We start from the raw sequence: 18,284 nt of genomic DNA, 5'->3' as shown, positions 1-18,284 counted from the left end.
TCTTTTCATTTAAGTAAAATGAAAACATCTGTTCCAGTCCTGAGGGAAAGAACTGTTTTTAAAAAGAGGGGGTGGGGAGGCTTGGTTGTGAAACCTAGAGATGGCCTCAGTAACTTAGCAAATATGAAATAATCAGGCTCTGAGGGGCCTTGCTCACCTAGAATGATGCAAATTTGGGCATGACCCTTGGTTGACTTCATTTTTCAGGGTGCCATACCCATGTTATCCCTGAACCCTGTCTAAAGACGTATATTTATGCCTATAAACTGGTCCCAAGTTCTTTTCATACTAAATCAGGTAAGCCCAGCTGAGTTAGTGACTGACCTTTTTTGCCACATAACTTGTCTTGGTCAGTGGCTGTACACTCTGGGTAAGAAGTTGTTTAAGTTAGCTATTGCTGCATAACAAAATACCACAAACTTAGTATCTTAAAACAATATCCAATTTTTAGCCCACAGCTCTCTTTTAGCCCAGCAGATCTGGGCCCAGCATGACTGAATTCTCTGCTCAGGGTCTCACAAGTATTGGCCACATTGTGTTCTGATTTGGAGTTCAGGTCCTCTTCCAACTTCATGTATTTGTGGCACAATTCAGTTGCTTGTGATTATAGGATTGAGGCTCTCTCTTGCTGGCCAGCAGCCGGCAGCCACTCAGCTCCTACAGGCTGCCCATATTCCTTGCTACATGGCCCCTTCCATTTTCAAAAGTGTCCACAGATGATCTCCCTCACATGGAATCCCTCTCACACTATCAACTACTCACTTCTGGAAGAGCCCAGTCCCATTTCAGGCTCACCAGATTAGGTCAAGCTCCCTTTCTTAAAGTCAATTATGCCATATAAGTCAACTTAATCAGAGGAGGATACGAGTGTTTTCTCCTTCCCAGAACCCGTTGCCTTCAAGATTTCGCATAGCTGGCCTCTTCTCATCTTTCATGTTACACAAGCCTTCCCTGACTACCATTTTTAACCCTTAAATACCTCCTCCACTCTCTATCACATTACTGTTTTATTGTCTATATAGCACTTATGATCTGAAATTATGGTTTTTGTTTTATATACTTGTTTTGGTTTTGTATACTTGTTTATTGAATACGAGAGCCAAAAAGGCAGTCACTTCAACAGAATCGTTCCACATGGTAAGTGGTAAATAAATATTTGTGAATAAAATAATTGAACTGATGTTCTGTTTCCATAAAATCAGTAAACAAATAGTAAATAATTAAAAAAAAAGAACAGTCTGAACAAGGATGACAGTTTCTGTAGTTGACACTGGCAGATGAATGCCTTTAACAGCTCACAGTTTGCTGGAGAAAACAACAGACAATTGTGATACAGCATGATAAATGCTAAGAAGGAGGTAAATATAGGGTTCTCCAGGATTACAAAAGAGAAGCCTAAACTTAAGGGATCCCCTAAGGAATCATAGGCAAAGGTAAATATGAACGATGAGTAAAGGAAAAAGGAGGGGAAGGATGGAAGGAACGTGGTTAATGTTTAGATAGAAGAAACAGCAGGTGCAAAACTGTGCTAGAGATGAGAATCTGAGAAACTTTAAGTAGTTCCCTGGTGTGGAGAATTCTCTCAGGGTAACTATAGGATTCGATAAGATAATAATGTATGTGAACGTATTGTGAACGCTAACGTGCCATATAAGTTATTATAAATAAGTTCAGACCTATACTACTAGTCACTTTTTGCTTAATAATTTCTGATATTCAAAGAAAAAGAAAGGATTATTTCACAGAGGAACTTCCAACGAAGGCTTCTCTGACTTACAGATTTACACGCTCAATCCTCTGACTTTACCCCCACCCTCTACTCTAATTGGGGAAAGCCCAAAATTGGTGAACCGAGCAGGCGCGGGGTAGGGGGAGGGAAGGGGAAAGGTTGCCTTAACAACGGATCTCATTGGCCCTTCAAATTGAAACTGTTGGACGATTGGCTGCGGAGATTTCCAGAGGCCGCCGCAAGTCGCTGATTGGATGAGGCGTGACCACGCTCCTACCTCTTTCTCTTTAGTAGCACAGGGTCCTGTTGCTCGGCAACCGATTTGCGTCCTCCAGCTGAGCAGGCGCCTGGTTAGTTACACCTGTGAAGCGGAGCCAACGACTGGCTACAGCAGCCCTACGCTTACACCTCCCACGCCCACCTCACGTGCAAACAACGTGTGGTCCCAGGTGCTCATTCCAAGTTTGCCTTCAGCCTGGGCTGCGGGCTGGCATTGCGGCGAAACACTGCTGTCGAGAAAGCGCCTAAGTTTTCCTTCTGAAGTCCTCCTTTAGAAGACTTAGTGGAGAAAAGAAAGTCACTGTTATACGCCCAATTTAGAGCCACTTACCTTGGGAGCACACAGCGTTCTGAGGCTCGAGAAAGCAAGTAACTTGTCAGTTAACTAGGTGTGGGAAGGGGACCCTTAACTTCAGACACTGCCTCAGAGTGAAGCCGGGGAGTGCAGGGGCAAGTGCCAGACCGTTTGTTGCCCTGTCATGCTCAGCAGAGCTTACTACTTGCTGCAAAGAGACTTCCGAGAGTTGAAAAAGAACAATTATGAGGTGAGTACTGGAGACCTGGAGGGTGTGTTTCATTGGGGTACGAATTTTTAAAACCAGTTTGATCTGTGTCTGTTCTATAAGGCATAATTTACTTAAACCTAATTTGCCACTACAGAATTGTTGTCTAAAGAACCTTTTTCACTATAACATATTTCATAGTAATAACAATTATTAGTACTTTATAATAACAGTTAACAGTATTGAGCACATTGTGCTGAGTAATTTATGTGCGTTTAAACCCTGAATATCGGGGTCTATCAGGTAGTAAGTGACTAGTACGTGAAGGGTTGCACTCCTTAATTACAATACTATAAAATAAGTAGGTAGTGTTTTGTTTTACCTACCGAAGCCTAAGCCTCAGAAAGACTTAGTAAGTATTTGGCCCTGGGATTCCATCACAGGATTTTCTGACTCCAAAAATCCCTTGCTTTCTAAAGTCTCGGGTTCTGCTACTTCCTGTCTAATGCACTTTTTGTGAAGTCCTGTGACACATAATGCATAAATGCCTTTCACTTATAAAAGACAGAGGCTTTGCCCCAAATGCCACCAATGAGGTTATCAATGAGGTTATCCACGGGTGCTGTTTCATCACATATGATACGAAGAATTTAAAAATGGAAGGGGGGAGGGAGTAATTAAGAGAAAGAATAGAAAACTGTGTATAGAAGGAGGGTATAGCATGCCTAGCAACACCTGCTTCAGGTGTATTCAATGGCATTACTGCCATGGAGGTATTGCCTTAACAGGAGGTGTTAGGAATAGACATCCCAGAGGCATGGAAGTAGCATTTGATATTGTTTTTTCTCCACCTGAACTTTGAGGTTCTCTCTTGAAAGAAAATTTGATGAAGGAAGAAATGATATGTAAATATAGAAAATGTAGATAATAGAGATATAATGTTCATCCAGACAAGTGCTTAATGTACCTAATAACTATGTGCGTGCTCAGAAGTGTTTATTGACTATATTTAAGTGTATTCCTCAGTGTAACCAATAAGGCTTTCTATGAAATACAGTCTTGTTCCTCTGTTGGAATATCTCAAGAGTAGGAAAATTTTATTTATATATATGAGCCTAATTTTGGAGTTGTGTTTTCTTAATGCATATTTTCTTCATGCCTTGTATAGCATTCATATAGTTTTTTTTTAAAGCTTTGAAGAAATGTGTACTTTCCAACTATTTCCTTCTTTTCGAATTTGAATCTTAAATTGTCTGTCAACTAACATATGCCACACATTCCAGCCTTGACCTTCCTGTCCCTCTGGTGATTTCCACACTAATGATTTATTTTAAATGTACTATTGCGTGTGTTTTCTGGAATCTACCTTAACTTCTGTGTAACAAGACAACATATAACATCTCAAATCAAAAAATAAATAAATTTATCAGGAAAAGAAAATGTAGAGCTTTTGGAATTCATTGTAATCTAAAGCCTGATTTTCAAAGCTGCAATAAATATTTAATCTTTTCTTCCACTTTAATTTTTCTTAACGGGTATCACTGCCTTTCCTATAAGTGAAGATATGATGGAATGGGAAGCTGATATTGAAGGTCTACAGAATACAATTTGGCATGGTTTGTGCTTTCAAAACCAATTTACTTTTTAAAAAAGTCTTTATATTATTAGACTGATTTCTTTAAAGTTGCATTGTATAAATTTTCTAGAATTCCAAAAGTATTCACATGTTATTTTTGCACTGTATGGCTTAATTTTTTTGCTATTTGTCAACATGGATAGAAGTTTCAGGTTTGAAGTTTTCTTTATGCCAGATCTTAATGTTATCATGTTTTTAAGAGGCAGACACAGGAAAGCCAATCAACTGAGAATATCATCTAACAGTCTTCCATGAAATCAGATAATAGCTATTAAAATGTCTACTGGCATAAAAACCCCACAATTATCTCTCTTCTTTTCCTCTACAATTTTCCCACAAATTTCCATAAATCAAACTCTCAAAGACTGGGCCACTATAAACCTTAATGCCCATGCACTCTCATAGTTGTGGATTAACAAGATGTATTTGTTGAGTGAGGTAGTGGGGGAAAACATGTAAGTGGATAATTACAATAAAATATAGCATGTGCTATTATGGATTTTGAATGGAATGCTGAGGAGGCAGTGATTAGTTAATTTTGCTTTGGAGAGTCGGGTTTGGCATCTCAAGGAAGTGACATTTGAGTTGAGTCCTGAAGAATGCGTGAGAGTTTGCCAGGTTTAGAAGAAGGAGAAGGAAATTCAGGCAGAGCAAACAGCCTGGCAAAAGCCTATATACAAAAGAGGGTTCTGCAGCAGGGAGTTCAGTAAATATGAGAGACACAGTGAAGGGGGCAGGTGTTGGGGGACCATCAGTGGGTGGGAGGGACTGGTGAGAACGTGACTTGGGATTAGATTGTTAGGAGTCTGTTACACCATCTGAAGGAGTCTATGCACCCTGTAATCCAATTTACTTGTTAATAAAACTCTAGGGACCTTGGGGAGGCTAAACTGTAGGAAGAAACCTCTGCTAATCAGGTTAACCAGTAGAACATGACACTTGAGTAAAAATGCTTATTTCTGTATTGTAGGTTCATTCTTCCAATTGGTGATACATTTTACACTGGCGTACAATTTTGTCCCTCCAGTTGTGAAATTTAAAACAATTCCTTTTCATCCAAATGGTAAGGAACAAATGAAATTTTTATCATCAAGATCTCTGTCCCTATTAACCTTGTTTTTTATTAGTGTTTAATATTATCTTTTAACATTTTGTTATAATCACTTAATCATTTTGTTATGATTATAAAAATAAGCATGCTTATTGGGGAAAATATTAAAAGGCAAAAAAAATTATCACCTGAATCCTAATTCAGAGAGATACTATTCTCAACATTTAACCAAATTTATTTCCTTTCTATGTATGCATTTTTCCGTACTATTTTTTCAATAGTTGAGGTATTACACGTAAAGTTTTATATCTTTTTAATTTAAAATGACATGTTTATTTCTGCAGTATTAAACAGCCTTCAAAAGATAATTTTTTTATGACCAAATGATAAACTTAACCATTTCTATATTGTTCAATATTTTAGTTGGATCTGTTTTTTTATTATAAAAATGATTCACTGACAAATTAAAATTTTAGAAATAAATAAGATAGATTGTTACTTAAGTTATATGCAAAGTAAATTCCTGATCAATTACAAATTTAAAAATTTTTAATTTCTTCTAAAAAGAAGAAAATCTAATAGAATTTTTTATGGGCTTGGTGAGGAAGGTTTTTCTAAAAACAACAAAACCTAGAAACCATGAGAAAAGCATGACACAAACTATATAAACTTAAAAACTTTTCTACAGCTAACAACATTATAAACAGAAAATACACTGACTTCTGCAAATGGAGGGAAAATATTTGCAATGCATAAAATAGAATATTTATAATATGTAAAGACCACTTGTGAATCAGTAAGAAAAAATATGAAGCAGTAGAAAAATGGGTAGAGATTATAAACAAACACTGGATGGCAAAAACATGGTGAAAATAAACATAAAAAGATGTTCAACCTCACTAGTAAAATAAATGTTAAAGATAACATACAATTTTAGTAGGGATGGGTAAACAAGGGTTCTCTGACATAATTAAGAGCTTAGTGCAAACTTTTGGGGAAGTTTGACGACAGTTCTAATCAGATACAAAATGCAAATAGCTCTAAATCCTTATAATACCATGTTTATGAATTATTCTGTAGAAATACTAACACAAGTATGCAAGAATATGTTATCTTTTCATTGAAGCATAGATGATTTACAATGTTATGTTAGTTTCAGGTGTGAAGCAATCTGATTCAGAAGTTTTGTAGATTATGCTCCATTACAAGGTATTACAAGATAATGGACTTAATCTTAATTCCTTGTGCTCTATAGTATATTGTTGCTTATAACAGTAGTTTGTTTCTATTAATCCCATACCTCTGATTTGTCCCTCCCCACTTCCCTCTCCCCTTTGGTAACCACAAGTTTTCTTTCTATATCTATGAGTTTGTTTCTGTCTTGCATATACATTCATTTGTATTATTTTTTTTAGATTCCATGTATAAATAACAGAGTATTTGTCTTTCTCTGACTTATTTCACTAAGCATAATATTCTCTAGGTCCATCCACTTTGCTGCAAATGGCAGTATTTCATTTCTTTTTTATGGCTGAGTAATATTCCATTGTGTGTGTGTGTTTGTGTGTATGTATACACCACATCCTCTTAATCCAATCATTTGTTGATGGGCACCTGAGTTGCTTCCATCTCTTGGCTATTGTAAATAGTGATGCTGTGAACATTGGGGTACATATATCTTTTCTAATTAGTGTTCTCATTTTTTCCAGATATTTACCTAGGAGTGGAATTGCTGGATCATACGGTAGCTCTATTTTTAGTTTTTTGAGGAACCTCCATACTGTTTTCCATAGTGGTTGTACCAATTTACATTCCCACCAACAGTGTACAAGGGTTCCCTTTCCTCCACATCCTTGCCAACATTGGCTATTTGTAAAGTTGTTGATGAGAGCCATTCTGACAGATATGAAGTGATATCTCATTGTTTTGATTCACATTTCTCTAATAATTAGTGATGCTGAGTATCTTTTCATGTGCCTGTTAGCATTTGTATGTCTTCTTTGTAAAAATGTCTAATCAGGTCTTCTGCCCATTTTTTGATTGGGTGGTTTGTTTTTTTGATATTAAGTTATATGAGCTATTTGTATATTTTGTATATTAACTTCTTGTCGGTCACATTGTTTGCAAATATATTCTCCCATTCCGTAGGTTGTCTTTTCATTTTGTTGATGCTTTCCTTTGCTGTGCAAAAAAATTTAAGTTTAATTAGGTACTATTTTTTGGTTTTATTTCTCTTGCCTTAGGAGACTGAGCCAAAAAACTATGGCTATAATTTATGTCCAAGAGTATTCTGCCTATGTTCTCTTTCAGGAGTTTTATGGTTTCTGATCTTACATTTGGGTCTTTAAATCATTTGAGTTTAATTTGTATATGGTGTGAGGGAATGGTCTAATCAAATTGATTTACATGTGGCTGTCCAGTTTTTCCAGCACCCCTTGTGGAAGAGACTATCTTTTCTCCATTGTATATTCTTGCCTCCTGTGCTGTAGATTAATTGACCATAAGTGCATGAATGTATTTCTGGGCTCTCTATTTGGTTCCATTGATTTATGTGTCTGTTTTTGTGCCAGTAAAGTGATGTTTTGATTACTGTAGCTTTGTAGTATAGTCTGGGATGATGATACCTCCAGCTTTTTTCTGTTTTCTCAAGATTGCTTTGGTAATTCGTTGTCTTTTGTGGTTCCATATGAATATTAGGATTGTTTGTTCTAGTTCTGTGAAAAACGTTCTGGGTATTTTGACAGGGATTGCATTAAATCTGTAGATTGCTTTGAGTTGGTATGGCCCTTTTAACAATATTAATTCTTCCAATCCGAGAGCACAGGATATTCCATTTTTTGGACTCATCTTCAATTTATTTCATCAATGTTTTATAGTTTTCAGGGTATAAATCTTTCACTTCCTTGGTTAAATTTATTCCTAGAATTTTTTTGTGTGCTATTTTAAACAGGATTTTTTTTTAACTTTCTGATAGTTCATCATTAGTGTATAGAAATGCAACAGATTTCTGTATATTAATCTTGTATCCGGAAACCTTGCTGAATTCATTTATTAGTTCTAAAAGTTTTAGGGGGGGGAGACTTTAAAGAATATGTTTAATATTCTTATTAGTATTTAATTACTAAAGAATTTTCTTTCCAGTAACAATGTTGGAAATATGGGAAAGGGAAATAACTCCAATGCCCATTAATACAGAAATTTTTACATAAAATATCCTATCGCTATATACATTGCTTTTAAACATAACAAGGAAGACATGTGAAGACCATACATTTTGGTCATTGTTATACCCCTAGAATCTTCACTATCTGGCATATAATTGGCACTTAAATTTTTTTGAATAAATATATCCAGAAATATGCTGACAATTTACTATTAAATGAATAAATACTTTTAAGAATAAAATGTAAGATATAATTGTATTTAATTTAAAAAACCCTAAAAACTCTACATACAATCACACACACACACACACACACACAGAGATACACGTGTGTATGTGTATGTGTATTTGTATAGACCAATTGGTAATAACTCTGAAGAGTGGCATTAGTAGGCAGGGAAACATTCACATCTCATTTTATATACTTTATGTAATTTTTTCCAAGTACATTATTACTTTTGTAATTAAAACCTATTTTTAAAGGATAAAGTTAAATTTACGGTACAAAATTAATTGTGTTATTTGCCATTATTTGCTTAAAATAAGCACTTAGGAGTAAAATTAGTAAATTAAATATAATGGGGTGGGGGTGGGGAGGGGGCATGCTTATCCCTAATCCTCATGCTTCCCATTTCCATGCAATGGAGAGAATGTCTGTCTCTGAGAGGGAGAAGTATCCCAGAGCTTGTGACTGCTCTTCTTTCCCGCCCTCCCTCCTCCTGGGGTGATCTGTGTAACCGGGGAGAGGGAAGAAAGCAAGCCATGCCTGTGTGGCTCAGCACTTCCTCAACACTCTTCTTTCCAACACTCTTAGGATGGGTGCAGTCTCAGTTTCTCCCGGTAGGAAACTTAGGCAGACCTGCTGCTGCGGGGTTAAGTTCAAGTCGGGGTGACTTTTGTGGAGGTGAAATTAAAACTGTTGATCAAGTGCATTCTCCATTTCCGTCTTATGCAAAGTTGTTTTTTACTAACATCTTTCAGCACTTTGGCCTACTTCATTATGTATGAACCTGGGAGGAGAGGAGTGTTATTCATCAGCCCCCAGACTCCAAAAGATGGCTATGTATGGTTCTAAATTTTTAGATACATAAAACCTAATTGCCTCTCGGGATATTATTTTCACTTCCTCCAGTAAGTGTATATCAACTTCTCATTTTATCGCTCTTCAAATCTGAGCATTGCAACTTGGGAGAAATTTTTTGCCAATTTGATAACAATCTTGCTGTTATTTTAATAAACAGTTCTTTGAATACTTGTGACTTAAACATTTTTTCACATCTGTTGATTATATTATTGTGTAAATTGTCAGGCTTATTAACATTGTCCTAGATGTTGCGAATATTTCCCTTTGTCACTTATTTTTCAGTTTTGTTTATGCTGCTGTTTTTTTTTTTTCACATCTGGGATTTTAAAATGTTTATATAGGTCATATCTACTAGTCTTATCTTTTGAGATTTTTGGAATTATCTTTACGCTTAGATGGTCTTTTCCCAAATCACAATCCAATCATCATCTTAATATTCTTATAGTTATTCTGTGGTTTTATTTTTCATATTTACTTGTATTTTTTCCCAAATACTGATTTAGTTACTTAACGGTGTTAGGGCATAGAAGCCAACCTTCTTTATGTCTTTCCAATCTATATATAACAGAACGAAGCTGGCAGGGAGGTTTTTGCCATCCTCAACATGTGGGTTCCATTTCTAGCCAGTGGGAAGGGGAAAGAGAAAGAGACGAGGGCAAACAGCTTCCTTAAGAAAATATGATCCAGAAGGTATACACTTTACTTCTGTAGATATCCCATGATTAAGGCTAAGTCACATGGCCATATCTTGCTGGAGGAAAGGCTGGGGAAGTGTGGGCAACCACGTATTCATGTAAAACCACGCTAGGGGATGGGGATGAGTGGAGGCACCATGTTTCTTTATAGAGAGAAGAAAGGAAGTGCAAATACTGGAGGGCGATGAGTAGTTTGCACACGCTTTTTTGTCCCATTTCTTGATAATGTTTTCTTTCACCACTGAGTCATAATTTTACGTTTAAGTAACAATAGTTTTAATACAGACTAAGACTTGTTCTGAATTCTCTTACTGCATTGTTCAGTCTCATCTTGTGTCCCACTGCACTGTTACTATTACTATGGTTTTGCAATACAATGTACTAAATCCAAGACCCCTCTTTTCACCTTTTCAAAATTTTCTTCCCAGTTCTTACCTTTTAATTGCAAGATTTTTCTACTGGAGCATAAATGTTTTTATTATTCATTTATAAAAATTATTTATACATTAAATTATTTATACATTACATTAATAATAACAGCCATCATTTTGAAGGGATCCACTATATGCCAGGTACTCTACTGAGGACTTTATTTTTTAAAATTCTTTTCAGTGAAGGTGGATACATTAATCATATCCCCGTTTCACATATTAGGCAAGTGAGGCCCAGAGAGGTAAAGTTAATTGCCCAACATCACACAGCTGGTAAGTGGAGAGGTCAGTGTTCCAATTTATGTGTGTCTGACACCAAAGTCTATGCTCTTAACAGCTGCCCTGTATTAACTATCTGTCACATTCTTTGCAAATAATTTTCCTGTTTCCTAATTTGCTTTCTAATTTTGCCTATGATATGTTGATGTTCGTAAGTTTTAAATAATAATTTTATTATATGTATCAGTATTAATGTGTTATGTGAATGCAGTGGACCCACACACTGGCCAGCCCTGTATAGATTTTTTGGACAACCCTCATCAGTGGAATAGAAGCTATACATTGAGCAGCATCTTACTTACCCTCCAGGTAAGAACAGATTAGTCTAATCCTCTCTGTAATATTTTTAATTACTCCAGTTATTCAGAATATAAGGAATAAGGTATACGATGCATGTTTAAACATTGAAAGGACTTGAGTAAGCCTGTATACATCAGTAACATTTCTACATCAAGACTGTAAAATGGAACTTGAATTATACAGACTATTCTTTTTAAAGTGAAATTGATGGCTTAGGCCCTTCAAAAAGAAAGAAAAAGAAGTACTGTTTGGGTGGTTTCAATTGTGGAAATACAGTCTTAGGTTTGCTTTTGGCTCCTAACTTCACTTCATAGTATTGAACAGGCCTTTTAGGTCTTTCCTCATTCATGAACCTTGCCGTCCTCAGAGAGGTGAATCGAGTGACTTCAGTGTAAAATATTCAGCTTTATCCTTTGTTTCTGACAGTTCTGGCAGCCTGCTCTTTTATAAGCTTTCATATCAAACCCAGTGAACAAATTAAATGAGGAACAGCCTCCTCTCCTCAGATAGATGCCTGTTTCTAGGATGCACCCTTTACCTCCTGGGCCCATGGTCTTTAGAAACGTGGCTCAGTGTCGTGTTATTCCTGACTCCTCAAGGAGCCTCATCTTAAGTGAGATGCTAAGATAAAGAATTGCAATAACACTTGTTTTGACCACTCGCATCTGGCTCAGCAAGATTCTATCCAAGGACTTACTCATTATTAATAATATCTAGAGATAAACTATTAAATTTTGATTATCTGGAATACCTGGAGAATATAGTATTCTGGCTTAATTGAATTTTCTCAGTAGCAAAGAGTTATAATTCAAATTCCATCTCTCCCATTTCTTATCTTTGAAAATGAAACAAAGCCAATCATTGATTTTCTGTCTAGTCATCTTGGTATGCTGAGTAAAATTTACTACTTAAAAAAATTCAATGTTCAATTTATTTATTCAATTTGTTCCTTCTACAAATAGGTATTGAACAAATGTACCAGTGCCGGGCCATGTTCTAGGAGAGAGATTCGAGCAAAGACTTTGAGGAATTAAGCAGGACATGCGGAACTCTGGTGATCTTTTGGATTCCTTCCAACTGAGTTGTTCTGTCTCTTCCACCCAAATAAAACCTGCCTTAAGAATAGTAAAAAATCAGCGCTCTCAGAAATGTAGTGAACAAGAGCAAACCAGAATAAAATGGTGAAGATTTTGAATCGCAGAATCATTTAATAAGAAGTAACCCGGGGGCTGTGAGTTTAGATTACTTGGCTCACATCTTGGTTCTGCCACTTAACACCTTTGCGCTGTTGGACAAGTTTCTTCACTTCTCGGTGCCCCAGTTCCGTCTCAGTAAAATCAGGCTGTTAGTAGCTACCTCATGCGACTTGTGAGGACTAAATGAATTAATACATGTAAAGTACGTAGAACCAGGAGTGGTCCATGAAAAGAACTCAATACAATCCAGTTAATATCTTGATTGTTCTTAATCTTAACCAGTAACACAAAGTTACAACAAAGTACTACCAAATACGTCATGGAAAGCCAGTAGATTACACAGTTTTTTTCTTCAAATAGATTTGTAAAACAAATATGCCCACATTAGAGACAAATTTTAAGATAGTAGAAAGGAAAAGAAAAATCACTGGTAATCTTAAAGAAAATTCCTTACCCTATTGTTATTAGCATTTTCTTCTTCTCCGCTATGTTTCAGTTGAAAATCTTCAGTTCCGCGTTCACTCACAGTGTCAAGCCCAAATTCCGCTGCCTGACAAATGATAGTTTCCTTTTGCCTCACACCTGGCTTTAGCCTTTCCCAAACACTGCCATCCCGCTCGTATTTATATCTTCATGCTTTTCTTCACTCACCGTACTTGGTTCAGTGCAGGTTAAAAAGCACTCATAGAGTTCCAGACACTAAAGTTACAAACTCAAGTCAGTCTTGGACCTTAGGAAGTGCTCAGTCCAGTTCCCTATCTAACTAGCTGCTTCCCCTCTTTCTTTGTCTGGCAAGCAATTGCTTATATTGTAAGAGTCAGGTCAAACAAACTGTCCTCTGGGATGTCTTTCCTGATTTCCTTTCCTAGGTGAAATTGCTGGCTTTGGTTTAGGGGAGGGGAGGGGGACTTCCTCTGAGACCCACAGGGAGTGGTACCCTGAGCAAATCTCCATCAGAGCACTGTAGTGCTATTACACACCTGCTGTTTCCTTACCAGTCTTCCTCTATTGGGCTGCAAGCTCTCTGAGGTCAGGAAACAAGTCTAATTCGTGTGGTAGGTACTAAGGAACGTGATGGAAGCAACGAATCTGAATTTTTACACTGCTGCAGTGATGGTATATATGTACACATTATATAGCCTATTTCTTTTCCACTTAGCATTTTATCTCAAGTAATTTCCAGATTTTTACAATTGGTGCTTTAATGGCTGTTTAATAGTCCTTTGAAGGTCAGTGCTGCCCAATAGAACTTTCAGCACTTATGGAAATGTTTAATACCTGCAACATCTGAAAGTCATCGTTTGCACATTCTACTGAGCACTTGAAATGTGGCTAGTGTAACTGAGGAACTGAGTTTTTCATTTTATTGAATTTTAAGTAATTTAAATTTAGATTGCTTTCTGATTACAATCTTTTGACTAACATATGAAACATAGTTATAGTTATCACATTGTTATCCAAGTACCAAGGGAATGGTACTTGAAATGGTGTTTAAAATATTTTAAAGTCTAAATATGCTAATCATCTCCTCCTAAAATTTTGTATAATCTTAATTTCTTTGAAAATTTGTACTTCCATATACAGTACAAAAGTAAAATCATCTCTCATTCATAAAAGAAATTCCAGATTCATGGGCTTTAACTAATTGGATACTGCAAAATATACCCACTGGTATGGTTGTTTATTGATGCTTCAATTCTTTGTATTTATCCTCTGGATAGCTTTTTATGTTATTTCATATTGTCACATGGCTAATTTCAAAGTTGGACTTTTTTTTTTTTTTTTTACTATTGTAACAGGATGTCAGATCTGTACATTTTAATATATTCCTTATATTCTAGTTCTTAAAAAACACTAAATATACTTAATTGCTTGTGTACATATTATATGAAAAGGTCTTAGGCACAGTGGTCAATGAAAAGACTACTGAATGAACTTTACCAAATGTGCCTCTCTAAATGAGATTCTCTCTCCAGCCAAAGACCAGAAGCTTACTCTTGAAGATAAGCGTCATCTGCTTCCCACCTACTTTGAATGATATATTGCAACCTACATTGAATCCTTATTTAAGGATTATTAATATTCTTGGAAATATAGCCCAATGTGTTTTCTAGATAGGAAAAAAAAAGCAGAAAATTCCTGTTGCTTTTGAAATATCAGATGTCAGATTACTGCTTTAATAAGTGGAAGATTACCATCATTTCCATAACTCTTAAACCACAATAATCCACTTTGACTTGTATCTACACTTAGATATCCTGGTGGTTATTATTTTGGCTATATTTTATTATCTAGTTTGTATATAATAATGTAAGATTCAATATACTGAATTATTCGATGGATATTTCAAATTTGGACTAACACTAATTTTGAGATGCTAGATAAACAAGATCATTGTCTAGCAAAACTGTTAAGTTTTGGTTACTACTGGTCACCTATTTTGTCCATATGTACAGAGACTATTGTAGGCAGAATTCTGAAGATATCCCCAAAGACTCCCATCCTCCGGTTTTTCAATCAAACTAACTTAGGTGTGAATGAACTTGGCAGATGGAATTACCATTACTAATCAGCTCGTCTTAAAATAGAAAGGTTATCCTGAATTATGCAGGGGTACCCAAAGTAATCAGATGAGCCCTTAACAATAGAAGAGGATGATGGAAGAGTCACTAAGAGAAATGCAGAAAAGAAAGAGAAAGGATGTGGCAGGAGGGGTCCAAACATGAGAAAGATTTTTCACACCTTTACTGCCTCTGAGATGCAGGGGTGCAAGTGTCAGGACTGGTGAGAGACACTTGGAGCTGAGGGGAGCCCCCAGTGAGCTGCCAGCAATGAAGTGGGAAACTCAGTCCTACAAATACTGAATTCAGGAATTGAATTCGGCTAACAGACAGCCAGAATGAGCTGGGAAACCACATCTTCCCAGAGCCTCTGATAAGAGCCCAGCCAGCTTGTTAAACACTTGTTAAATCTGGAAAAGAGAAACCAGCCCAGCTAACTCCAACTTCCTCTTACCTGCAGTAATGTGAGATGATAAATGTTGCTGTTTTAGATGCTAAATTTGTGGTGATTTGTCACAGCGGCAGTAGAAAATTACTACAGATGCAAAATTAGTCATTCAGTGATCTGGAGGGATATTGAATTGCATGCAATCTTGAATACATATGTTTGTTGATCCGGGATCTAAATATGACCTCATGTTAAAATGTAAGTTCATAGGCTTTAATGGAAATGTTTCAGTGTTTCCTAATGTTTAGTTCCCTTTATACATAACTCAAATTAAACTTATGTGATAGGAAGGAATAAGGTACAGGAAGGTACTTGTAACTTGCTTTGACCTAATGTTTGGCTCATGAATGTACAGTATAGAACCAAGATAGATCAAGAGTTTCTTGAGAGTAGGGACCATGTCTCATTTGTCTTTGTGTCTATCTCCAGGTGGATATGATATATAATAAATGCTTCTTGAATGTTGTATGTATTGGTTTGTCTTTTTGCTCTAAGAAAGAAAGTTACCTTAAAAGCCCTGTGTTCTATATGTTTTCCTACAGGTTATGCTTTCTAATCCAGTGTTAGAAAACCCAGTGAATGTGGAAGCAGCCCATATACTGACTAAAGATGAAACTCTGTACAGACTAATAATTCTACAACTTTTCCACCAGCCATTATCATGTAAGAAGTGCTGACTTATTGTTACTTGCCAATTATTATTTATAGCAAGTAAGTGAGCTATAAATAACTTGTATATGGAATATTTTCTGTATTCATTTCCCATAATGAAATCGTGCTAAGATCTCTCCTACTATACCTCTTTGTGAGGCCCATCAGTAGTGTGGTCCCTTTTTAAAGATTATCAAAAATCATAAGCTTAGTAACTTTAAATGTAATGGTCATATGGACGAATAGTGCAAATGAAACCAGTCTACCCATCATAAAGGTAAGACGTCTGTTTTGAACCCTCTGTAAAGGGATCTGCAGTGGATATTTCCCAGACTTCACCTTCAGTACCCTAGATCTTACTGATCTGGGATCCTTTCCCCTGGATTAACAAAATGTTCAGCTTTTTTTTTTTTTTCTGGAGAATTCTCCCTCCAGGTATTCCTTCAAAGTGTCTACATGGAAATGAAACCTGAGGCTCTTCAGTCTTTCTGTCTATCGACCAATGTTTTTCTGGTACCCTTGGTTTGCTCACTCTCATCCTGCCAGCAACCTTTGCATGACTCTTAGCTCCATCACCTCCCTTCCTCCCTTGCACTCTCTGCAGTGAGCAGAGCAATGCCTTGGCTCCTTATGCCCAGAGGGGTTTGTCGCAAGTGAGGGCTGGGCTCCTAGTGACTTAGCTCTTTCCTTTATAGTCTGCCCTTCCTTTCAGCAGAGCACAGCAACCATGCAGAGCAGCTGGTATTGCTGCCTCCCCAGTCAGCAGGCTCTGCTGTTCAGACTCTGCCAAACTCATCTCTCGCATTCTTTTTCTCTCAGATGTCCACGGTCTCTTTTTCCAGTCCTCTTCTAGGACCTGCCAGTCCCTTCATTGGTTAGGTCTGTACAATTTGTGACCAAGTTCAAGTGCTCCTCCACGGGGCATCTGGGTCTGATGTAATATTGATCAGGCATCTTTTTCAGTATCTTCAAATATGTCATGATCGTTGCAGAGGTCCTCAAAATTCCCTGACAGTTTTGAGGCTGGTTTGTACACAGAGGAATGGTACTGCTTCATTTGGATCTTATTCCTGACCTACCAGAATACTGTAGCATCCACTGCTGTGTCCTCTGCACTCAGTGAATATTTGTGGAATGAGTGAGTGAATGATACGTATCCTTTATCCTTTAATGGAGCCCTACTGTTCTATCGTTATACAGAAATATTCTATACAAAGCTATGTCCATATCCTGGTAAATGGAAATTTAAAAACTAGTTTCAAACTTTTTTTCTATAGTAAATGATTCTGTGCAACAGATTTTGGGTTTTCCCTGTGGAGAGAAGGATGAGACGACACCAGAAAACACATTGGCCCTCTCTTTGTCTTGCTCTCAGCTGGACATCATCCTTCAGACATTCCAGGTCCCTGTTTTGCCATCAAACCAGACAGGAGAGCTGTCCAAGTTGCTGAATCACCCAGCAAATGAGCAACAAGGCAAATAGTGCCTTGACGGGTTTTCACTTTATTCTTTATTTATGTTGGTGAAATATGTGGAAATCCAAGACAGCAAATAGCTGTCAGCTTGCTTGCCATCACAGCAGGACTAGGAGTGGTACCTGCTGTGCCAGGAGGAGAATGATCTGCAGCTTCACGGGGAAAGAGTGCTGTGGCACAGCAGAGCCAGCTGCTATGGTGGGAAATGAAGACGTGCACAAAACTCATTCACTCTCAATTCGATGGTAGTCTAGTGTAATACTATGCGGATTTCTGTGCAAAACAATATCCAATGAGAATGAATTACCTGTAACAACTTGGGGGAAAAAAAAAAGGTCTCTGCTCCAAGAATCATCTCTCATATACATTTAATATATTAATAGATTGAGAAAATGCATAGAAGAAATTACTGTCCCATTTTTAGATAACACAAAACTGGAGCAGGTAGTTAATTGTATACATGAGGGCTGCTAATTGTATCATCTCTGTAGGCACTGATTTCCAGCTACAGCAATATTCTCAGTGCCAAGTATAGCAGTGTCTGGCTCTAGGTATTGAATAAAAATTTGTGGATTGAATGAATGAAAAAAATGCACATAAACTTAGATCCTAATTTTACTTCATGGTTTACTAAGTGCTTTCACTTACTTTTTTAAAAAAATTTATTTATCAAATATATGTGTTTTTTGTATATATATATATATATATTTTGACGTATAGTCAGTTTACAATGTTGTGTCAATTTCTGGTGTACAGCATAATGCTAAAGTCATACATGAGCATACGTATATTTGCTTTCATAT

At 36.8% G+C, this 18,284-nt stretch overlaps 1 protein-coding gene across 1 annotated transcript in view; it reads left to right on the top strand.

Annotated features, from left to right (window-relative positions):
- The first annotated feature begins 2,029 nt into the window (after positions 1 to 2,029).
- The window catches only part of UBE2U (ubiquitin conjugating enzyme E2 U), a 33,220-nt gene continuing 16,965 nt past the window's right edge, over positions 2,030 to 18,284 (top strand). The window contains exons 1-5 of the mRNA XM_031465299.2: positions 2,030 to 2,552; positions 4,045 to 4,127; positions 5,118 to 5,210; positions 11,062 to 11,159; positions 15,898 to 16,018. Coding sequence (XP_031321159.1) covers positions 2,488 to 2,552; positions 4,045 to 4,127; positions 5,118 to 5,210; positions 11,062 to 11,159; positions 15,898 to 16,018 — 460 coding nt within the window. The 5' untranslated portion in view covers positions 2,030 to 2,487. The remainder of the gene's footprint in view (positions 2,553 to 4,044; positions 4,128 to 5,117; positions 5,211 to 11,061; positions 11,160 to 15,897; positions 16,019 to 18,284) is intronic.

The sequence above is a fragment of the Camelus dromedarius genome, chromosome 14 (genome assembly GCF_036321535.1).
Source record: "Camelus dromedarius isolate mCamDro1 chromosome 14, mCamDro1.pat, whole genome shotgun sequence".
Lineage (NCBI taxonomy): Eukaryota > Metazoa > Chordata > Mammalia > Artiodactyla > Camelidae > Camelus > Camelus dromedarius.
The sequence above is the reverse complement of the archived record's forward strand: the minus strand, read 5'-3'. Positions and strand labels throughout refer to the sequence as shown.